The following is a 15214-nucleotide window of genomic DNA, read 5'->3' as shown; positions in this document are numbered from 1 at the left end:
GTGGAGTGTCAGGATTGACGTGCAGAAGGATTTTTCACCTGATGGATCGCCGGAATATATGGACAGGGATGCCAACAGGACACCTTAGCGAGACACAGGTTCACCAGAGGTGCAGAGTCTAAGTGCTAGTCGGTATTCACCAGGGCCCTGATGGTGGGGATGGATTTGGCTATGTGCTAACACCAGGTTACGGTCCTCCAGATTCCCCAGCCAGGCCAAGAGCAGGTCCAGGTCAAGGTCCAATAGCCAGTAGTGGATAAACAGATCAGGTTAAGGCAAAATCGAAGTCAAGACGAGCCGGGGTCAGGGGGGGCAGCAGACAATCAGAGGTCAAAGGCAAGCCAGGTCAGATGATCAGGAACAGCAGGTAGATACAGGCACAAGAGACAGGAGAGCTGAAGATCACGCAGCAAAGATTCAGTGTGACTACAGCACTTAAATAGGCCGCTGTAGGATCTCTTATGCTGAAGTGTGATAAGAGCTCCTACTACCGGCGAGGATTCCGCAAAGCCTTGCTAGAGCAGGAACTTTAGTACATACTGTCTTAAAGGGGACCTGTTTGAATATTGTTAGATCCTAAATAAGTAAGAAGAGATACTGCTAGCTCTGATTTTAGGAGGGGTTCAGCCAGTGTTCAGGGTTATTATATATTACAATAGCTTTGACAGTTAGAGCCGATAGTCAGTTGACATTATTAATTGGGACACCCTGTTCATTGAGCATTTATCTTTACAGGGTCAGTCTCTTGAGCCCCATTGTGATTAGTTGGGTTTAACTAATTAACACTGCTATATTTGTTATTACTGAATCCTATTTTTTTATCAATAAGTTTGATTGATTACCTTTTCCTCAGTAAACCCTAAGATTCGTATCTCCATTGTGTCAGTGTGTTCTTGAAGATTATTACTGAAATGTCGGAACCTAAAGTGTCCAGTGGGTTGGATGATTCTCAGGGTCAGGTGAGTGCAGAGGAACTTCCACTAACCAGCAGCCCTCAAGGGAGCATTGCTACACATACACACACATATACATACACAGATCTAGAGATAGATAGATCTATCTTTATCTATCAGGCATTAACAACTTTATCACAACCAGTAAAACCCTTTACAAAGAAAGATAGTTTCAGCAGTAAAATCCAGTATTTATTTTGCATATAGTGTTTTTTAATCCAAGTTTTAAATTTGAAAACTCCAGAAATATATTTTAGTAATGAGGATGCTTGTTAAACATGACAAATAATAGCTACATTAAACAATAGATTTTATTGTTTAAACTTTATTGTTAACAAGAATTAGGATCTTTCTCTATTTAACAGCAGACTCCATAAGCTTGCTAAATTTTTCCAGATCACATCCATTCATAATGATAGCTTTGTTTTTCTTCTTTAGTTCATCAATGAAATCCAGCACCATCATTCCACGGGTGAACTTCCCATTAAGCTCCACAGTCACTCCACATTCAATGAATTTGGTAATTGTGCTGGGATCTATGGCTGCAGCCATTGCATAGGAGTCACAAGAGACAAATCCAGGCCCATCCACAATGGCTTTCTCTTCCTTCACATCTCTCGAGAACTGCAAGCTGTGAGCATATATCTTCTTTATGAAGTCAGATTTTTTTGTCCCCAAGTTGACCCAATGATCATACCATTCCTAAATAACCAAATCAAAGTTAGTTTTATTTTATAATAAAATGGTAAACTTGTCATAACCATCTACATAACATTATCAATATAATAAATACACCATGCCACTGTTAACAGCGACTGTATCAAAAAACATAATTGGCTGAGAGATTTTGTTAAGAAGAGCAGAGACACAACCTGTAATTAAAGAACTATAGGCAATTTTTTTTTTTTTTAATTTTGGATAGATTAAGGGAGGGTTATAACCCCTGTCAGGTTTACCATGTTTGTCCCTTTGGGGAGATTTCCCTTCACTTCCTGTCCCACAGCCAAACAGGAAGGGAGAGGAAATCTCTGCAAATTAGGGAAATTTCTTGGGGACTCCCTGGTCACCAAAACTAGTGTCCCCATTGGAATATTTCACCTCTTACTTTTCTGGGGACAACACAAAATATGGAATTTTTTTTTTACTTTCACTGGAAAGTAAAAAATGGTAAACAGGACACAGAGAGGGTGAATCTCCCTAATGGGGATGCAGACAGCAAAACCTTACAGGTGTTCTTATCAATCTCCCCTCTGTAATGGAACTGCGACCCACGCTGTACTTGTGGACTTCCATCAGTATACGGCTTCCTCCCAGTCGTGAACATAGATATCAAATTTTCCAGCCGCCCCCATACAAAGCTAGCCGACAACTTAGCTTGTACTGGAATCATCTCCTTTATTGAACAGTTTCACACTCAGTTTATACACACATGAGCACATCCCCCTCCTGAGAAAGTTACCCCATCAGGTCAGGGGGTTGCCTGATTACATTATCATATGCAGATGAACTTGTATACAGAAATAGAATTAAGCTGAACTAATTATCTAGTCATCTGGACAGAAGCAATAGGCGAGTTAATTTAACAATGGGACAGACAGGCTTAACCAAATACGCATTTCACCTCTCAATACACAGACAAAAGGCAGAGCCTGTCTCTGACATTGAAGTTCAATACACATCATAATTGCAGAACCCAATTGAAGCAATCCAAACCATTAAGTATCTGCCTTTCACTCCCAGTGACGGTGAGTAGCGTCACACCCTCTATCCAAAACATTAAAAAAAAAAAGAAAAGTTTTGCCTATAGCTATACTTTAACTGCTTGCCGACCATCCGCTGCAGTTGTACGGCGGCAGTCTGGCGCTCCCAGGCAAAGCGTCGTACATGTACGGCGCTCGCCTGGGAGGAGCTAGGGGGCGATCCCAAGCCGCCGGAGGCGTGCTCCCGACCCCGCTCTTCAGCTGGGGAGCCAGCGCGTGTGACCGGCAGCTCCAATGGTCACTTGCGTTCTCCCGCAGCAGTGAGAGAAGGACAGATGGCTGATGTAAACACAGCTGTCTTTCATTCTCTGAAGTCATCACAGAGGCTATGTGATCCTGCTATATAGGATCGCATGTCTCTGTGATTACTTCACAAGCCACGCCCCCTGACAGTTAAAATCACGCCCCTAGGGACACACTTAACCCCTTGATCACCAGTAAAATTTAACCCCTTCCTGTCAGTGTAATTTTTACGGTAACAGTGCATATTTATAGCACTGATTACTGTAGTAATGTCACTGGTACCCCCAAAAGTGTCAAAAATGTCAGTTAGGGGGTCCGATCTGTCCGCCCCAATGTCGCAGTCCCGCAGAAAAAAAAAAAACGCAGATCGCCGCCATTAATAGTTAAAAAAAAAAAAACAATAAAAAGTGACATAAATCTTTCCGGTAGTTAGTAAACGCAATAACTTTTGCGCAAACCAATCAAAATACGCTTATTGGGATTTTTTTTACCAGAAATACGTAGCAGAAAACAAACTGGCCTAAAATGTTAAAAAAACATTTGATTTGTACATTTGTTTTAGAGAATTTCATATATAAAAAAAAAAAAAAAAAAAAAAGCGCACAGGTGATCAAAATACCACCAAAAGAAAGCTCTGTTTGTGGGGAAAAGGACGTCAATTTTGTTTGGGTACAACGTTGCACGACCGCGCAAATGGCCGTTAAAGTCACGCAGTGCCGAATTGCAAAATAGGGCCTGGTCTTTGAGCAGCCAAATCCTCCGGGGCTAAAGTGGTTAAACAATGAACTGAGTGTTCTCCCCTTTGTAGCCATTACAACTACAGAAACAATACCCACTACCTCCAGATATGGGAAGGATGTGACATTGGCGCTTTTCCACTGCATGGTACGGATCAGTTCGGCTCGGTTTGGCGCTTTTCCACTGCATGGTATGTGTTAGAACCGTTCGGTGCGGTTTGGTACAGCAGCGCTTTTCCACTACATTATACGGCTCGCTTAAACAGTACCACCTCGGTTGGGGTTCCAAGCAGGCCGTCCTGATACCATATCCCACAATCCTTTGCGTGCAGCATTGATTGTTTGTCACTACTAGCCACTGATTGGTCAGAGAATCGTTGTAATCCCACCCACTTATTACTTAATGGAAAAGCAAACCGAGCCGAGTAGAGCCTATACAGTGCTGACTCGTACCACGCAGTGGAAAAGCAAACTGAGCCGAGCTGGGCCAAGCAGTGCCAAGTGGAGCCGAGCCGGTACTTGCAGTGGAAAAGTGCCATAACTCTCCTTCTCATGTCACAGTGCAGGTGCTTGCACCCTCAGTGATTAAGCACAGATATATGGGGGCAGGGAGTAGCGTTGCCACCTCATCCCTTTAAACCCAAACACATACACAGGTTCTGAGGACAGTTTTTTGCAGATAAGGCACCAAGTGAGTTTAATATAAAAATTATTATTTTCCAACAAACTAGGGTGGTAATTGCCATCATCCCATTAATATATAAAATAGGTTATTCCTCTATTGTGTGGGATTTTAAAGATTTTAAAGGCAATACTATAACAATTAAATACTAGAATTTAAAAACATAATAAATCTTTATTTGTACATGTATAGGTAAAAAAGTCTCAAAAGGAGTCTTACGTATATACAGTGTCAACAAATCATACTATATTGTGGCATTTCAAAAGCAAATCGAACAACAAGTCAAAGAAAATATAAAAAGGGATATTCACACTACAATAATTCAATGGTTGATACAGTTGTGGTAGTTCCAACAATTGATTTTCATCCATGTCGCCATGTCGCGTCAGTTACAGTGGATGTTACAATATTGCTGAAAAAAACTCCAATGCGTTTCAACATTGTTTTTTTCAAGGAATAGTTAACCACTCTGCAAGTACAAATAACTATCATTTATCGCTATATCTTATACATTCAAAATTGCTTGCTAACCTCCTGCTATATGAAACTTACTTGAATTCCCATAACTGAGGCTGAATACGCCCTCCCTAACCCCGGGGGGGGGGGGGGTATTTATATTTGCAGAGTGGTTGACTATTCCTTGAAAAAGACAGTAGAATGTCAAAACGCGTTGGAATTTTTTTAGCAATATTGTAAAATCCACTGTAACTGACGCGACATGGATAAAAATCAATTGTTGGAACTACCACAACTGTATTGTTGTATTTGCTTTTGAAATGCCACAATATAGTATGATTTGCTGACACTGTATACACGCAAGGCTCCTTTGAGTCTTTTTTACCTATATATGTACAAATAAAGATGTATTAGGTTTTTAAATTCTAGTATTTGTTATAATTGCCTTTAAAATCAAACAATAGAAGAACAAGTGAGTTTATTACCACCTTAATCAGCCGTTTTCAAGCGTTTACAAAGACGGTCATCTTAAGAATTCCAGATTTCGTTTTCTTTACAACATAAAATCTAAACTACATAGATTTGATTTATTATAAAAAAATGTATCGCCCCCCCATTCTAATCACATGTCCCCAAGTATTTGAAGGTTCTAGCACGACCTTAACTGAAATATGGTGGACATTTAGGTGCGCCACTGAGAGTAAGAAATACTCTTTTGGTCTAACCAGGAATGCTTTACTTCCCGCTTTGTTTATGTAACAAGTATCAGTGAGAGTCGGTTCACACTAGGGCGACACGACTCTGTACTACTTTCCACACTGCAAAAGGGAGATGTCTCTCTTGCTCGTCAGGATCTCTAAAATATAGGCTCTCCAACCTATCCATCCACAAATATAAATGATCTTTCAATACCATAAGAACCCCCCCCCCCCCAATATAGACTTTTCATCGATTTTAACCAGTTCAGGAAAGACTTTACAGTTCTCAAAAACTGCTGGTTTAGAGCACCCTTTTTCAATCAGGGTGCCCAGGCACCCTGGGGTACTTTGAGGTTTCTTCAGGGGTGCCTTGGCAAAATGCCTAAAAATTGTATACAGGCTGGCATGTGGATGAAGGCTGCCTTTTTAGTTACTCTAAGTCACAGGTTTTCATTGTGCACCATTACAACCTTCTAGCTGCCAGCATCCTAATAACCAATGGCATCATCTGTTGATAAGAAGTCAGTGGTCTGCATAGCATCCTTGTTTGACCCTACCGCTGCCCCTCTGTGTCAGCATAGGGGTCACATTAGCTGAGTGATGGAGGAAAAACTGAGGGAGAAGAGAAACGGTATACTAGTCAGAACCAATTAAAGTGTATTTCCTTTGAAAGAATAAATCCGCTATAATGTTGGGTTTCCTACTTGGACTAGTGGATGTTGATGCATTATGTTGTAAAACTATTAGAATAGTTTTTAAATTTAGAATGGGGTGCCTCGAGACGGTCCATCATTTTTAAAGGGTGCCTTGGCTGAAAAAAAAAAAAAAGTTGAGAAACCCTGATCTAGAGTCACATTTGGCCATTCCAGGCTGAGAAAAAAATAACCTGAAGAGGTCTCAAGAGCCAACTTGATACCTTTTGGCTTCAGTACTTTTTAAAAAGGTACTGATCCAAAAAAAAAAAAATATATGGATTAGCAGTTCGCACTTCACCTTGACTGTTCTAGCTGCATGTTTTTGCCAGGCCAGTTTAGGAAGAGGTTTGCAGCAGCAGTCCTCATATACCTCTCAAACCAGGTTTCCAATAATCGCTGGCTTTTTTTTGCAACCCTGACAGATTGGTCTGCTGCTTTGATTTAAACAGCAAGTTAGAACACTTGCTCACACGAGTAATCTATACATGTAACAAGTACAGAATTAGGGTACAGGGTTTCACTTACCCATGAAAGCTTGGAGCGACATGAATGCTCCCAAGTAGCAATGTAGGTTGTACACAAATAGTCATTCAAAACAATGTAGGCAGCTTCTGGATCTGCAAGGAAGTTAAACTCTCCACAACAACTGGTGTTTCCTCTCGCTTTAGAAGGAAAAAAAAAAAAAAAAAGTTAGCTTACACTAAGAAATAAATGTATTTTTGTAAAATCTTACTGTAAAATCCTTTTCTCTTAGCTCATTGACAGACGTAGTCCTCGGTGATTCAACACCCTCGGGTTATGCTGCCCTCTACAGGAGTAGGACTAGACAGGAAAGAAAACGTTCTGGCCACACCCTAGGGGCAGTCCCAGAGGGTATATCCTCTCACTTCCTGCTCTAGCAAATCAGTTATGTCACAAAGCAGTGTTTAGAGAATTTAACCCAACCCAACTCAAAAACAGAGGGGCGGGTACTACGTCTGTCAATGAGCTAAGAGAAAAGGATTTTACGGTAAGATTTTACAAAAATCCATTTTTCTCTATCGCTCATTGACAGACGTAGTCCTCGGTGATTCAACACCCTCGGGACGTCCCAAAGCAGTACCACAAATGAGGGGTGGGAAAATGGAAATCAAATCCAATCTAGAAGGCCCAACCGGTGCCAACTAGAAGTTTACAATGCTCATCCTCAATGATGAGACTCAACAGAAATTTTTCAACAGAAAAAAACCCCCGAGGTAGACCACCGGTCTCCTCAAATTGCGGCCTGCAAAACCTTGCGGTCAAATCAGCCATCCGCCGATGCCATCACATCAATCTTATAAAATTTTGTAAAGGTATGTACCGACGACCAGGTGGCCGCCTTACATACCTGGACCACTGACGCCTGATGGCGATAGGCCCAGGAAGTACTGAGCGCTCGAGTGAAGTGCGCCCTAACAGGGAACGGAGGATTCCGACCCTTAATAGAATAAGCCTGTACCACCGTCTGACTGATCCATGTAGATATGGTCGCGGCAGACACAGGCAACCCCCTTCAAGGGCTATCCGTGATCACAAAAAGTGAGTCCGTCTTACGAAAACAAGTTTGTAGTAGTCAAGTGTATCCTTCTGAACCCCATCCAAGGAGTGTAATGCAAACTCCCAAGGATGGCTAGTCTTAGGACACGGGGAAGGTAACACAATACTTTTATTCAGATGAAAAACTCTGAAAACCACTTTAGGAAGGAAGGATGGATTCGGAAGAAGAACCACCTTATCCTTATGAACCACCAGATATGGGGAACGACAAGATAATGCGGCCAGTTCGGACACCCTGCGTGCAGAAGTAATGGCCACCAAGAAGGCCACCTTCTGGGATAATGTAAGCAAGGGAATCTCCCTAATATCTTCAAAGAGAAGTTTCTGAAGAACCGACCACACTAAATTAAAATCCCAGGCGGTAAGGGTGCGCGCACTGGCGGAGCCAGATGTCGCACCCCCTGGATGAAATTCCGAACCAAGGAATGATTAGCCAAAGGTTTCTTGAAAGAAGATTGCTAACGCCGAAAACCTGACCCTTGATCGTGCTCAAGGATAGTTTCTGCTCAACCCCTTGTTGCAGACAGACCAAAATTCGGGTCACCGAATAGGTATGTGGGGGAAATCCAATAGATTCACACCATGCAATATAAGACTTCCATGTGCTGGAAGTCGCTTTCCTTGCTTTAACTGGAGGTAGGAATAACTGAAGCTGACACTCCCTTGTCCTTCAGTACCTGGGTCTCAATGGCCAGGCCATTAAGCCAGCGACTGTAAAGCAAGATGGAAGATCGGTCCCTGAGACCGCAAATCCTCCCTGAGAGGAAGTCTCCAAGGAGCGTCCGCGACTAGCCTCACCAAGTCGGCGTACCAGGCTCGACGAGGTCCGTCCGGAATTTCCAGAATAACTGGAATTCCCTCCACCTCTATCCTGCGAAGAAGTTCCCGCAGCAACTTGAGAGGATGGAAGGCATGCCGCAGCTGATACTGCCCCCACGGGGCGATCAGCGTTTCTGCTGCGTCCGCTAGAGGATCGCGGCGCGAGCTACAAACCTCCGCACCTTCCTGTTAAGCCAAGGTGCCAACAGATCCACATCCGGGATGTCCCAATGAAGGAACAGCTAGTGAAAAACCTCTGGATGAAGAGGCCATATGCGATTGGATCAGAATCGGGCTGCTCTAGAGCTGCTCGATCCAGTAAATCAGACAAAATCTGATCGCTCTCAGTTCCAATACCCTTATTGGTAATCTGGATACTATCGGAAGAAATGACTTCCCCTGGTTGAGCATCGGAGACTTCCTGGTCCGCCCGCTCAACCGGATCCGATTGTCCAGGGAATCGGAATTCTGATTCCATTAAAGAATCTCCTTCAGGAGAATTCGGGTATGAGACTGGGTATACGGTACTGCCTCTAAGAAGACCACCATCAGTCCCAGCCAATTGACGGACAGCAACATCCGAATCGTTGACTGAACCTTCTGGAGTTTCTCCGCAAGGAGAAACTCTCTTGCCCAGGATGTATCCAACCTTAGGCCCAGATAGTTCAGTCTCCTGGTGGGAACCAGGGATGATCTTTGGGAAAGCGAAAAAACGCTGATGTCCTGCGATGATGGGGATATAAAGATAGGCCTCCTAAATGTCTATGGACGCCAGGAAATCCCCCTGATGCAGGGAGGCCACCACTGTACGGATGGACTCTATTTCTTCCCAAGTCCAGATTTGGACGCACCTTGCCCTCTTTCCTGGGCATTGCTCGCGGAACAAACAACTCTTTATGAGCAGAAAAGGAAGGTCCTCGTTGTTACGAGGTCCTTTTATCCTAACAGTCTGTGGCAAGACAGCAGGTGGTACCGTCTATCCTATAAAGAGGAATTCCTCAAACGGATAGCACCTAGCCATGCGTTTGGAAATAACAGGGGTTTGTTTCAAAACGACCCCATTTGGGTAAAGGAAAATCCTTCGCCCTTTTGGTAGGCTAACAAGTACCAAAAAGGAATCTCAGTCTCAGCTACCTCTGCCGGTGTAACCTCAAGACTAAAGGTTTCCCGGACGGACACAACTAGTGCATCCACCACTCTTGTGCTATGGCGGAGGCAGAAACGTGCTCCTCACTGCTGAGGAGATATTACCTGAGACAACAGCCCCTGAAGTATCTGATAAACAATAGGGGTAGGCGGGGGTCGCTTCTTGACCCCCGTCCCTGACAGACCACCTCCACCCGGGATACCAAAGACTCCAAAACTGCCGATAATGCATTAAAAACAAGTGGGGTACTGGAGGGTCCTGCGGCCACCTTGAGGGGATCAGGTGGGGATACCTATGCGGCAGGGTCAATGATTATACAAGACACTTGCCAGCGACAAAAAATGACAAAGTAAAAAACTTTTTTTTTTTTTTTGTGTCCCCCAGTCGCAACAGCGCCCCTCAGTGTTACCTGCCTTTTTGGACCCGAGAGAGAGAGACCCCAAGGCTCATCCCTGATGCACAGAAGTTTTCATCAGTTTGCTCAGTGCTTGTCTTGTTACAGACAGGAAGTCTTTGGCCCTATTTCCTGGGTAAAGGAGGCGGCTCCGCCCCTTAACACGCCTGCCGGCGCCTCCCCCTGGCTCCATGAGGTGTTTGAGTCACCTCAAACATGGCCGCCCCCATGCTGGAGACACGAGGCTACACCAAAATGGCAGCCTCGTGCGATCTACCAGACAATGGCGGCGGCCTGCACAGAATAGCGGCATGTCTGCAGAAGGATCTCAGTCTCACAACTCTTCACCCTCATGGTGGTCAGCATGGTCGGCGGTACCGGACCCTGGCGGGCCGTATGCGGTCCGTGGCCATCGGGAGGCATCTGCTTAGCTGGAGGAATGATCTGGAATGCAGTATACATGTATAGACATCGCCCTGTGGCTTCTGACAGGTAGGATACCTTATACTATAACAGTAAAGTTCCAGTACTGCCACTGACTACAATCATTTTCACATTTTTACAATTAGATTGTCAGCTCCCAAACCAAGCCTCCTGGCTTCTTGTACACAAAAATCACACTCAATTAGGGGGATCTGTGACATGTTATAGGATAGAGGGGAACCCATCCTTACCATTACAGAGAGGGGCCCGCGTTCACCACAAGACCCGTCGGGGGAAAGGGGGAACATACTACTCACCATACCGGAACCAGGCGGGCGCCAACTCCTGACAGTACCCCTCTCCACCGAGGTAGGAAGGCTGTCGACCAATACGGACGCCGTGACTCATGGTCTTTGGCGTTTCAGCGAGAGGTTTAACTCGCAGGGTCAGTCCCCGTCCAGTGGGACTATGTCGCGGCCGACCCAGCGTGGAGCTATGGCCTGCACGCGCTCGTAGGCTGAACTGGGGTGACCACTGGATCTCAACATCCAGCCCGTCACCCAGTTCAGCTTTCTTGCTTGAAGATCTCACAGGAACACTGGAGAAAAAAAGCTGTCTAAAAAATCTTTTCTAAGAAAAAAATCCTGCCAGGACCGAAGATCCCAGCAAGGTATCTAGGTCCTTACTCCTAACTAGACAGAAAAAAACTGATTTGCTAGAGCAGGAAGTGAGAGGATATACCCTCTGGGACTGCCCCTAGGGTGTGGCCAGAACGTTTTCTTTCCTGTCTAGTCCTACTCCTGTAGAGGGCAGCATAACCCGAGGGTGTTGAATCACCGAGGACTACGTCTGTCAATGAGCGATAGAGAAATACATATTTACTGTTCCACACATATATACACATATACATACAAACACTGCAGAGGCGGCTCTCTAATTAGGCGATTAAGGCGGCCGCCGAAGGCCTCGCAGTCTCTTTCCTGCCCAATATAAAATATAATTTTTTTTATTTTTTTATTATGAGAATACTAGTAGCCTTGCCTTATCACACTTGCTAGGCCGCCGGCGGCCGCATCCGCAACATTGCCGGCGCGGCGCCGGCGCTAGTATACAGCATAACTGTAGGCCCCGCACTCACATCGGCTTCGTCTCGGCCAATGGATAGAGATGACATCACGACACGACGTAGCCCCTCCCCTGCATTCTACCGCCTGCAGTACCAGGAGAAGAGCAGAAGACAAGAGAAAAAGGTAAGGACAGCGAGTGACTGATCACCAGAGCTGGCACCGTCCCCTGGCAATCATCGAGAAGCCAGTCTGCTGGAGCTTAAAGGTACTGCATGACTGTCCTGCCCGACACTGACAGTGAGAGCTTCCTGTGACAGCCGCCTGTGACCTCACACACACAGCCTTGATGATATTTATGCCATTTGATATATGATGCCACCTACTGACCCCCTGCCATCCTTATCACCATCATCATCTCCCTGTTCCTAGCATCCACCCTACCATCATATTTCCTATCACCTCTCCTGTACCCCACAGTCAGCCTGCTACCAACATACCCCCATCATCATCATCTCCATCTCCATCATATTTCCCCTGTGCCTGGTATCCTACCACCCCACCACCTGTCATCTTCATCCCCATGCACCCCTCTGCCAGCTTCCTTCCACCCCTATACCCCCTGCCATCTTCATCCCCCCGTACTGCTCTGCCTTCTTCCTACCACCCCACCCCACTGTCATCTTCATCCCCCCTGTACCCCTCTGCCAGCTTCCTATCACCCGCCCTACCCCACTGTCATCTTCATCCCCCCCCTTGTACCCCTCTGCCAGCTTCCTTCCATCCCGTCCCCTGTAATCTTCATCCCCCCTGCACCCCTTTGCCAGCTTCCTTACACCATTGTACCCCCTGCACCCCTCTGCCTGCTTCCTTCCACCCCTGTACCCCCTGTCATCTTCATCCCCCTGCACCCCTCTGCCAGCTTCCTTCCACCCCTGTACCCCCTGTCATCTTCACCCCCCTGCACCCCTCTGCCAGCTTCCTTCCACCCCTGTACCCCCTGTCATCTTCACCCCCCTTGCACCCCTCTGCCAGCTTCCTTCCACCCTTGTACCCCCTGTCATCTTCATCCCCCTGCACCCCTCTGCCAGCTTCCTTCCACCCCTGTACCCCCTGTCATCTTCACCCCCCTTGCACCCCTCTGCCAGCTTCCTTCCACCCCTGTACCCCCTGTCATCTTCATCCCCATGCACCCCTCTGCCAGCTTCCTTCCACCCCTGTACCCCCTGTCCTCTTCACCCCCCTGCACCCCTCTGCCAGCTTCCTTCCACCCCCGTACCCCCTGTCATCTTCACCCCCCTGCACCCCTCTGCCATCTTCCTTCCACCCCTGTACCGCCTGTCATCTTCATCCCCTCTGTACCGCTCTGCCAGCTTCCTACCATCGCAGCCTCTGTCATCTTCACCCCCCCTGCACCCCTCTGCCCGCTTCCTTGCACCCCATCCCCTGTCATCTTCATCCCCCTTGCACCCTTCTGCAAGCTTCCTACCACCCCACCCCTGTCATCTTCACCCCCCTGCACCCCTCTGCCAGCTTCCTACCATCCCACCACCTGTCATCTTCATCCCCCTGCACCCCTCTGCCAGCTTCCTTCCACCCTGTACCCCCTGTCATCTTCATCCCCCATGCACCACTCTGCCAGCTTCCTACCACCCCACTCCACTGTCATCTTCATCCCTCCCCGTATCAATCTGCCAGCTTTCTACCATCCCACCCCCTGTCATTCTCATCCTCCCTGTACCCCTCTGCCAGCTTCCTACCATCCCACCACCTGTCATCTTCATCCCCCTGCACCCCTCTGCCAGCTTCCTTCCACCCCTGTACCCCCTGTCATCTTCATCCCCTCTGTACCGCTCTGCCAGCTTCCTACCATCCCACCCTCTGTCATCTTCACCCCCCCTGCACCCCTCTGCCAGCTTCCTTGCACCCCATCCCCTGTCATCTTCATCCCCCGGTATCCCTCTGCAAGCTTCCTACCACCCCACCCCCTGTCATTTTCATCCCCCCTGCACCCTTCTGCAAACTCCCTACCACCCCACCCCCTGTCATCTTCATCCCCCATGTACCCCTCTGCCAGCTTCCTATCATCCCACCACCTGTCATCTTCATCCCCCTGCACCCCTCTGCCAGCTTCCTTCCATCCCTGTACCACCTGTCATCTTCATCCCCCATGCACCCCTCTGCCAGCTTCCTACCACCCATGTGCCCCCTGTCATCTTCATCCCCTCTGTACCGCTCTGCCAGCTTCCTACCATCCCATCCTCTGTCATATTCACCCCCTGCACTCCTCTGCCAGCTTCCTTGCACCCCATCCCCTGTCATTTTCATCCCCCCTGTACCCATCTGCAAGCTTCCTACCACCCCACCCCCTATCATCTTCATCCCCCCTGTACCCCTCTGCCAGCTTCCTACCTTCCCACCACCTGTCATCTTCATCCCCCCTGCACCCTTCTGCAAGCTTCCTACCACCCCACCCCCTGTCATCTTCATCCCCCTGTACCCCTCTGCCAGCTTCCTTCCACCCCTGTACCCCCTGTCATCTTCATCCCCCATGCACCCCTCTGCCAGCTTCCTACCACCCCTGTGCCCCCTGTCATCCCCTCTGTACCACTCTGCCAGCTTCCTACCATCCCATCCTCTGTCATATTCATCCCCCTGCACCCCTCTGCCAGCTTCCTTCCACCCCTGTACCCCCTGTCATCTTCATCCCCCATGCACCCCTCTGCCAGCTTCCTACCACCCCTGTGCCCCCTGTCATCTTCATCCCCTCTGTACCGCTCTGCCAGCTTCCTACCATCCCATCCTCTGTCATATTCACCCCCCTGCACTCCTCTGCCAGCTTCCTTGCACCCCATCCCCTGTCATTTTCATCCCCCCTGTACCCCTCTGCAAGCTTTCTACCACCCCACCCCCTATCATCTTCGTCCCCCCTGTACCCCTCTGCCAGCTTCCTACCTTCCCACCACCTGTCATCTTCATCCCCCCTGCACCCTTCTGCAAGCTTCCTACCACCCCACCCCCTGTCATCTTCATCCCCCTGTACCCCTCTGCCAGCTTCCTACCATCCCACCACCTGTCATCTTCATCCCCCTGCACCCCTCTGCCAGCTTCCTTCCACCCCTGTACCCCCTGTCATCTTCATCCCCCATGCACCCCTCTGCCAGCTTCCTACCACCCCTGTGCCCCCTGTCATCTTCATCCCCTCTGTACCGCTCTGCCAGCTTCCTACCATCCCATCCTCTGTCATATTCACCCCCCTGCACTCCTCTGCCAGCTTCCTTGCACCCCCTCCCCTGTCATTTTCATCCCCCCTGTACCCCTCTGCCAGCTTCCTACCATCCCACCACCTGTCATCTTCATCCCCCTGCACCCTTCTGCAAGCTTCCTACCACCCCACCCCCTGTCATCTTCATCCCCCTGTACCCCTCTGCCAGCTTCCTACCATCCTACCCTCTGTTATCCTCATCCCCCTGTACCCCTCTGCCAGCTTCCTACCATCCCACCCCGTCATCTTCATCCCCCCTGTACCCTTCTGCCAGCTTCCTTCCATCCCACCCCCTGTCAT

At 47.8% G+C, this 15214-nt stretch overlaps 1 protein-coding gene across 1 annotated transcript in view; it reads right to left on the bottom strand.

The window, feature by feature from the left end:
* Positions 1–1217: 1217 nt before the first annotated feature.
* Positions 1218–15214, bottom strand: part of LOC309556027 (inosine-uridine preferring nucleoside hydrolase-like) — an 88578-nt gene continuing 74581 nt past the window's right edge. The window contains exons 5-6 of the mRNA XM_082258294.1: positions 6750–6886; positions 1218–1655 (exon numbers count right to left, since the gene is read on the bottom strand). Of these exons, the coding sequence (XP_082114420.1) occupies positions 1308–1655; positions 6750–6886 (485 nt within the window). The 3' untranslated portion in view covers positions 1218–1307. The remainder of the gene's footprint in view (positions 1656–6749; positions 6887–15214) is intronic.

This window comes from Pelophylax lessonae (assembly GCF_965119305.1).
Source record: "Pelophylax lessonae genome assembly, chromosome: 5".
Classification (NCBI taxonomy): domain Eukaryota; kingdom Metazoa; phylum Chordata; class Amphibia; order Anura; family Ranidae; genus Pelophylax; species Pelophylax lessonae.
Note: the sequence above shows the minus strand (reverse complement) of the source record. Positions and strands in the feature narration are given on the sequence as shown.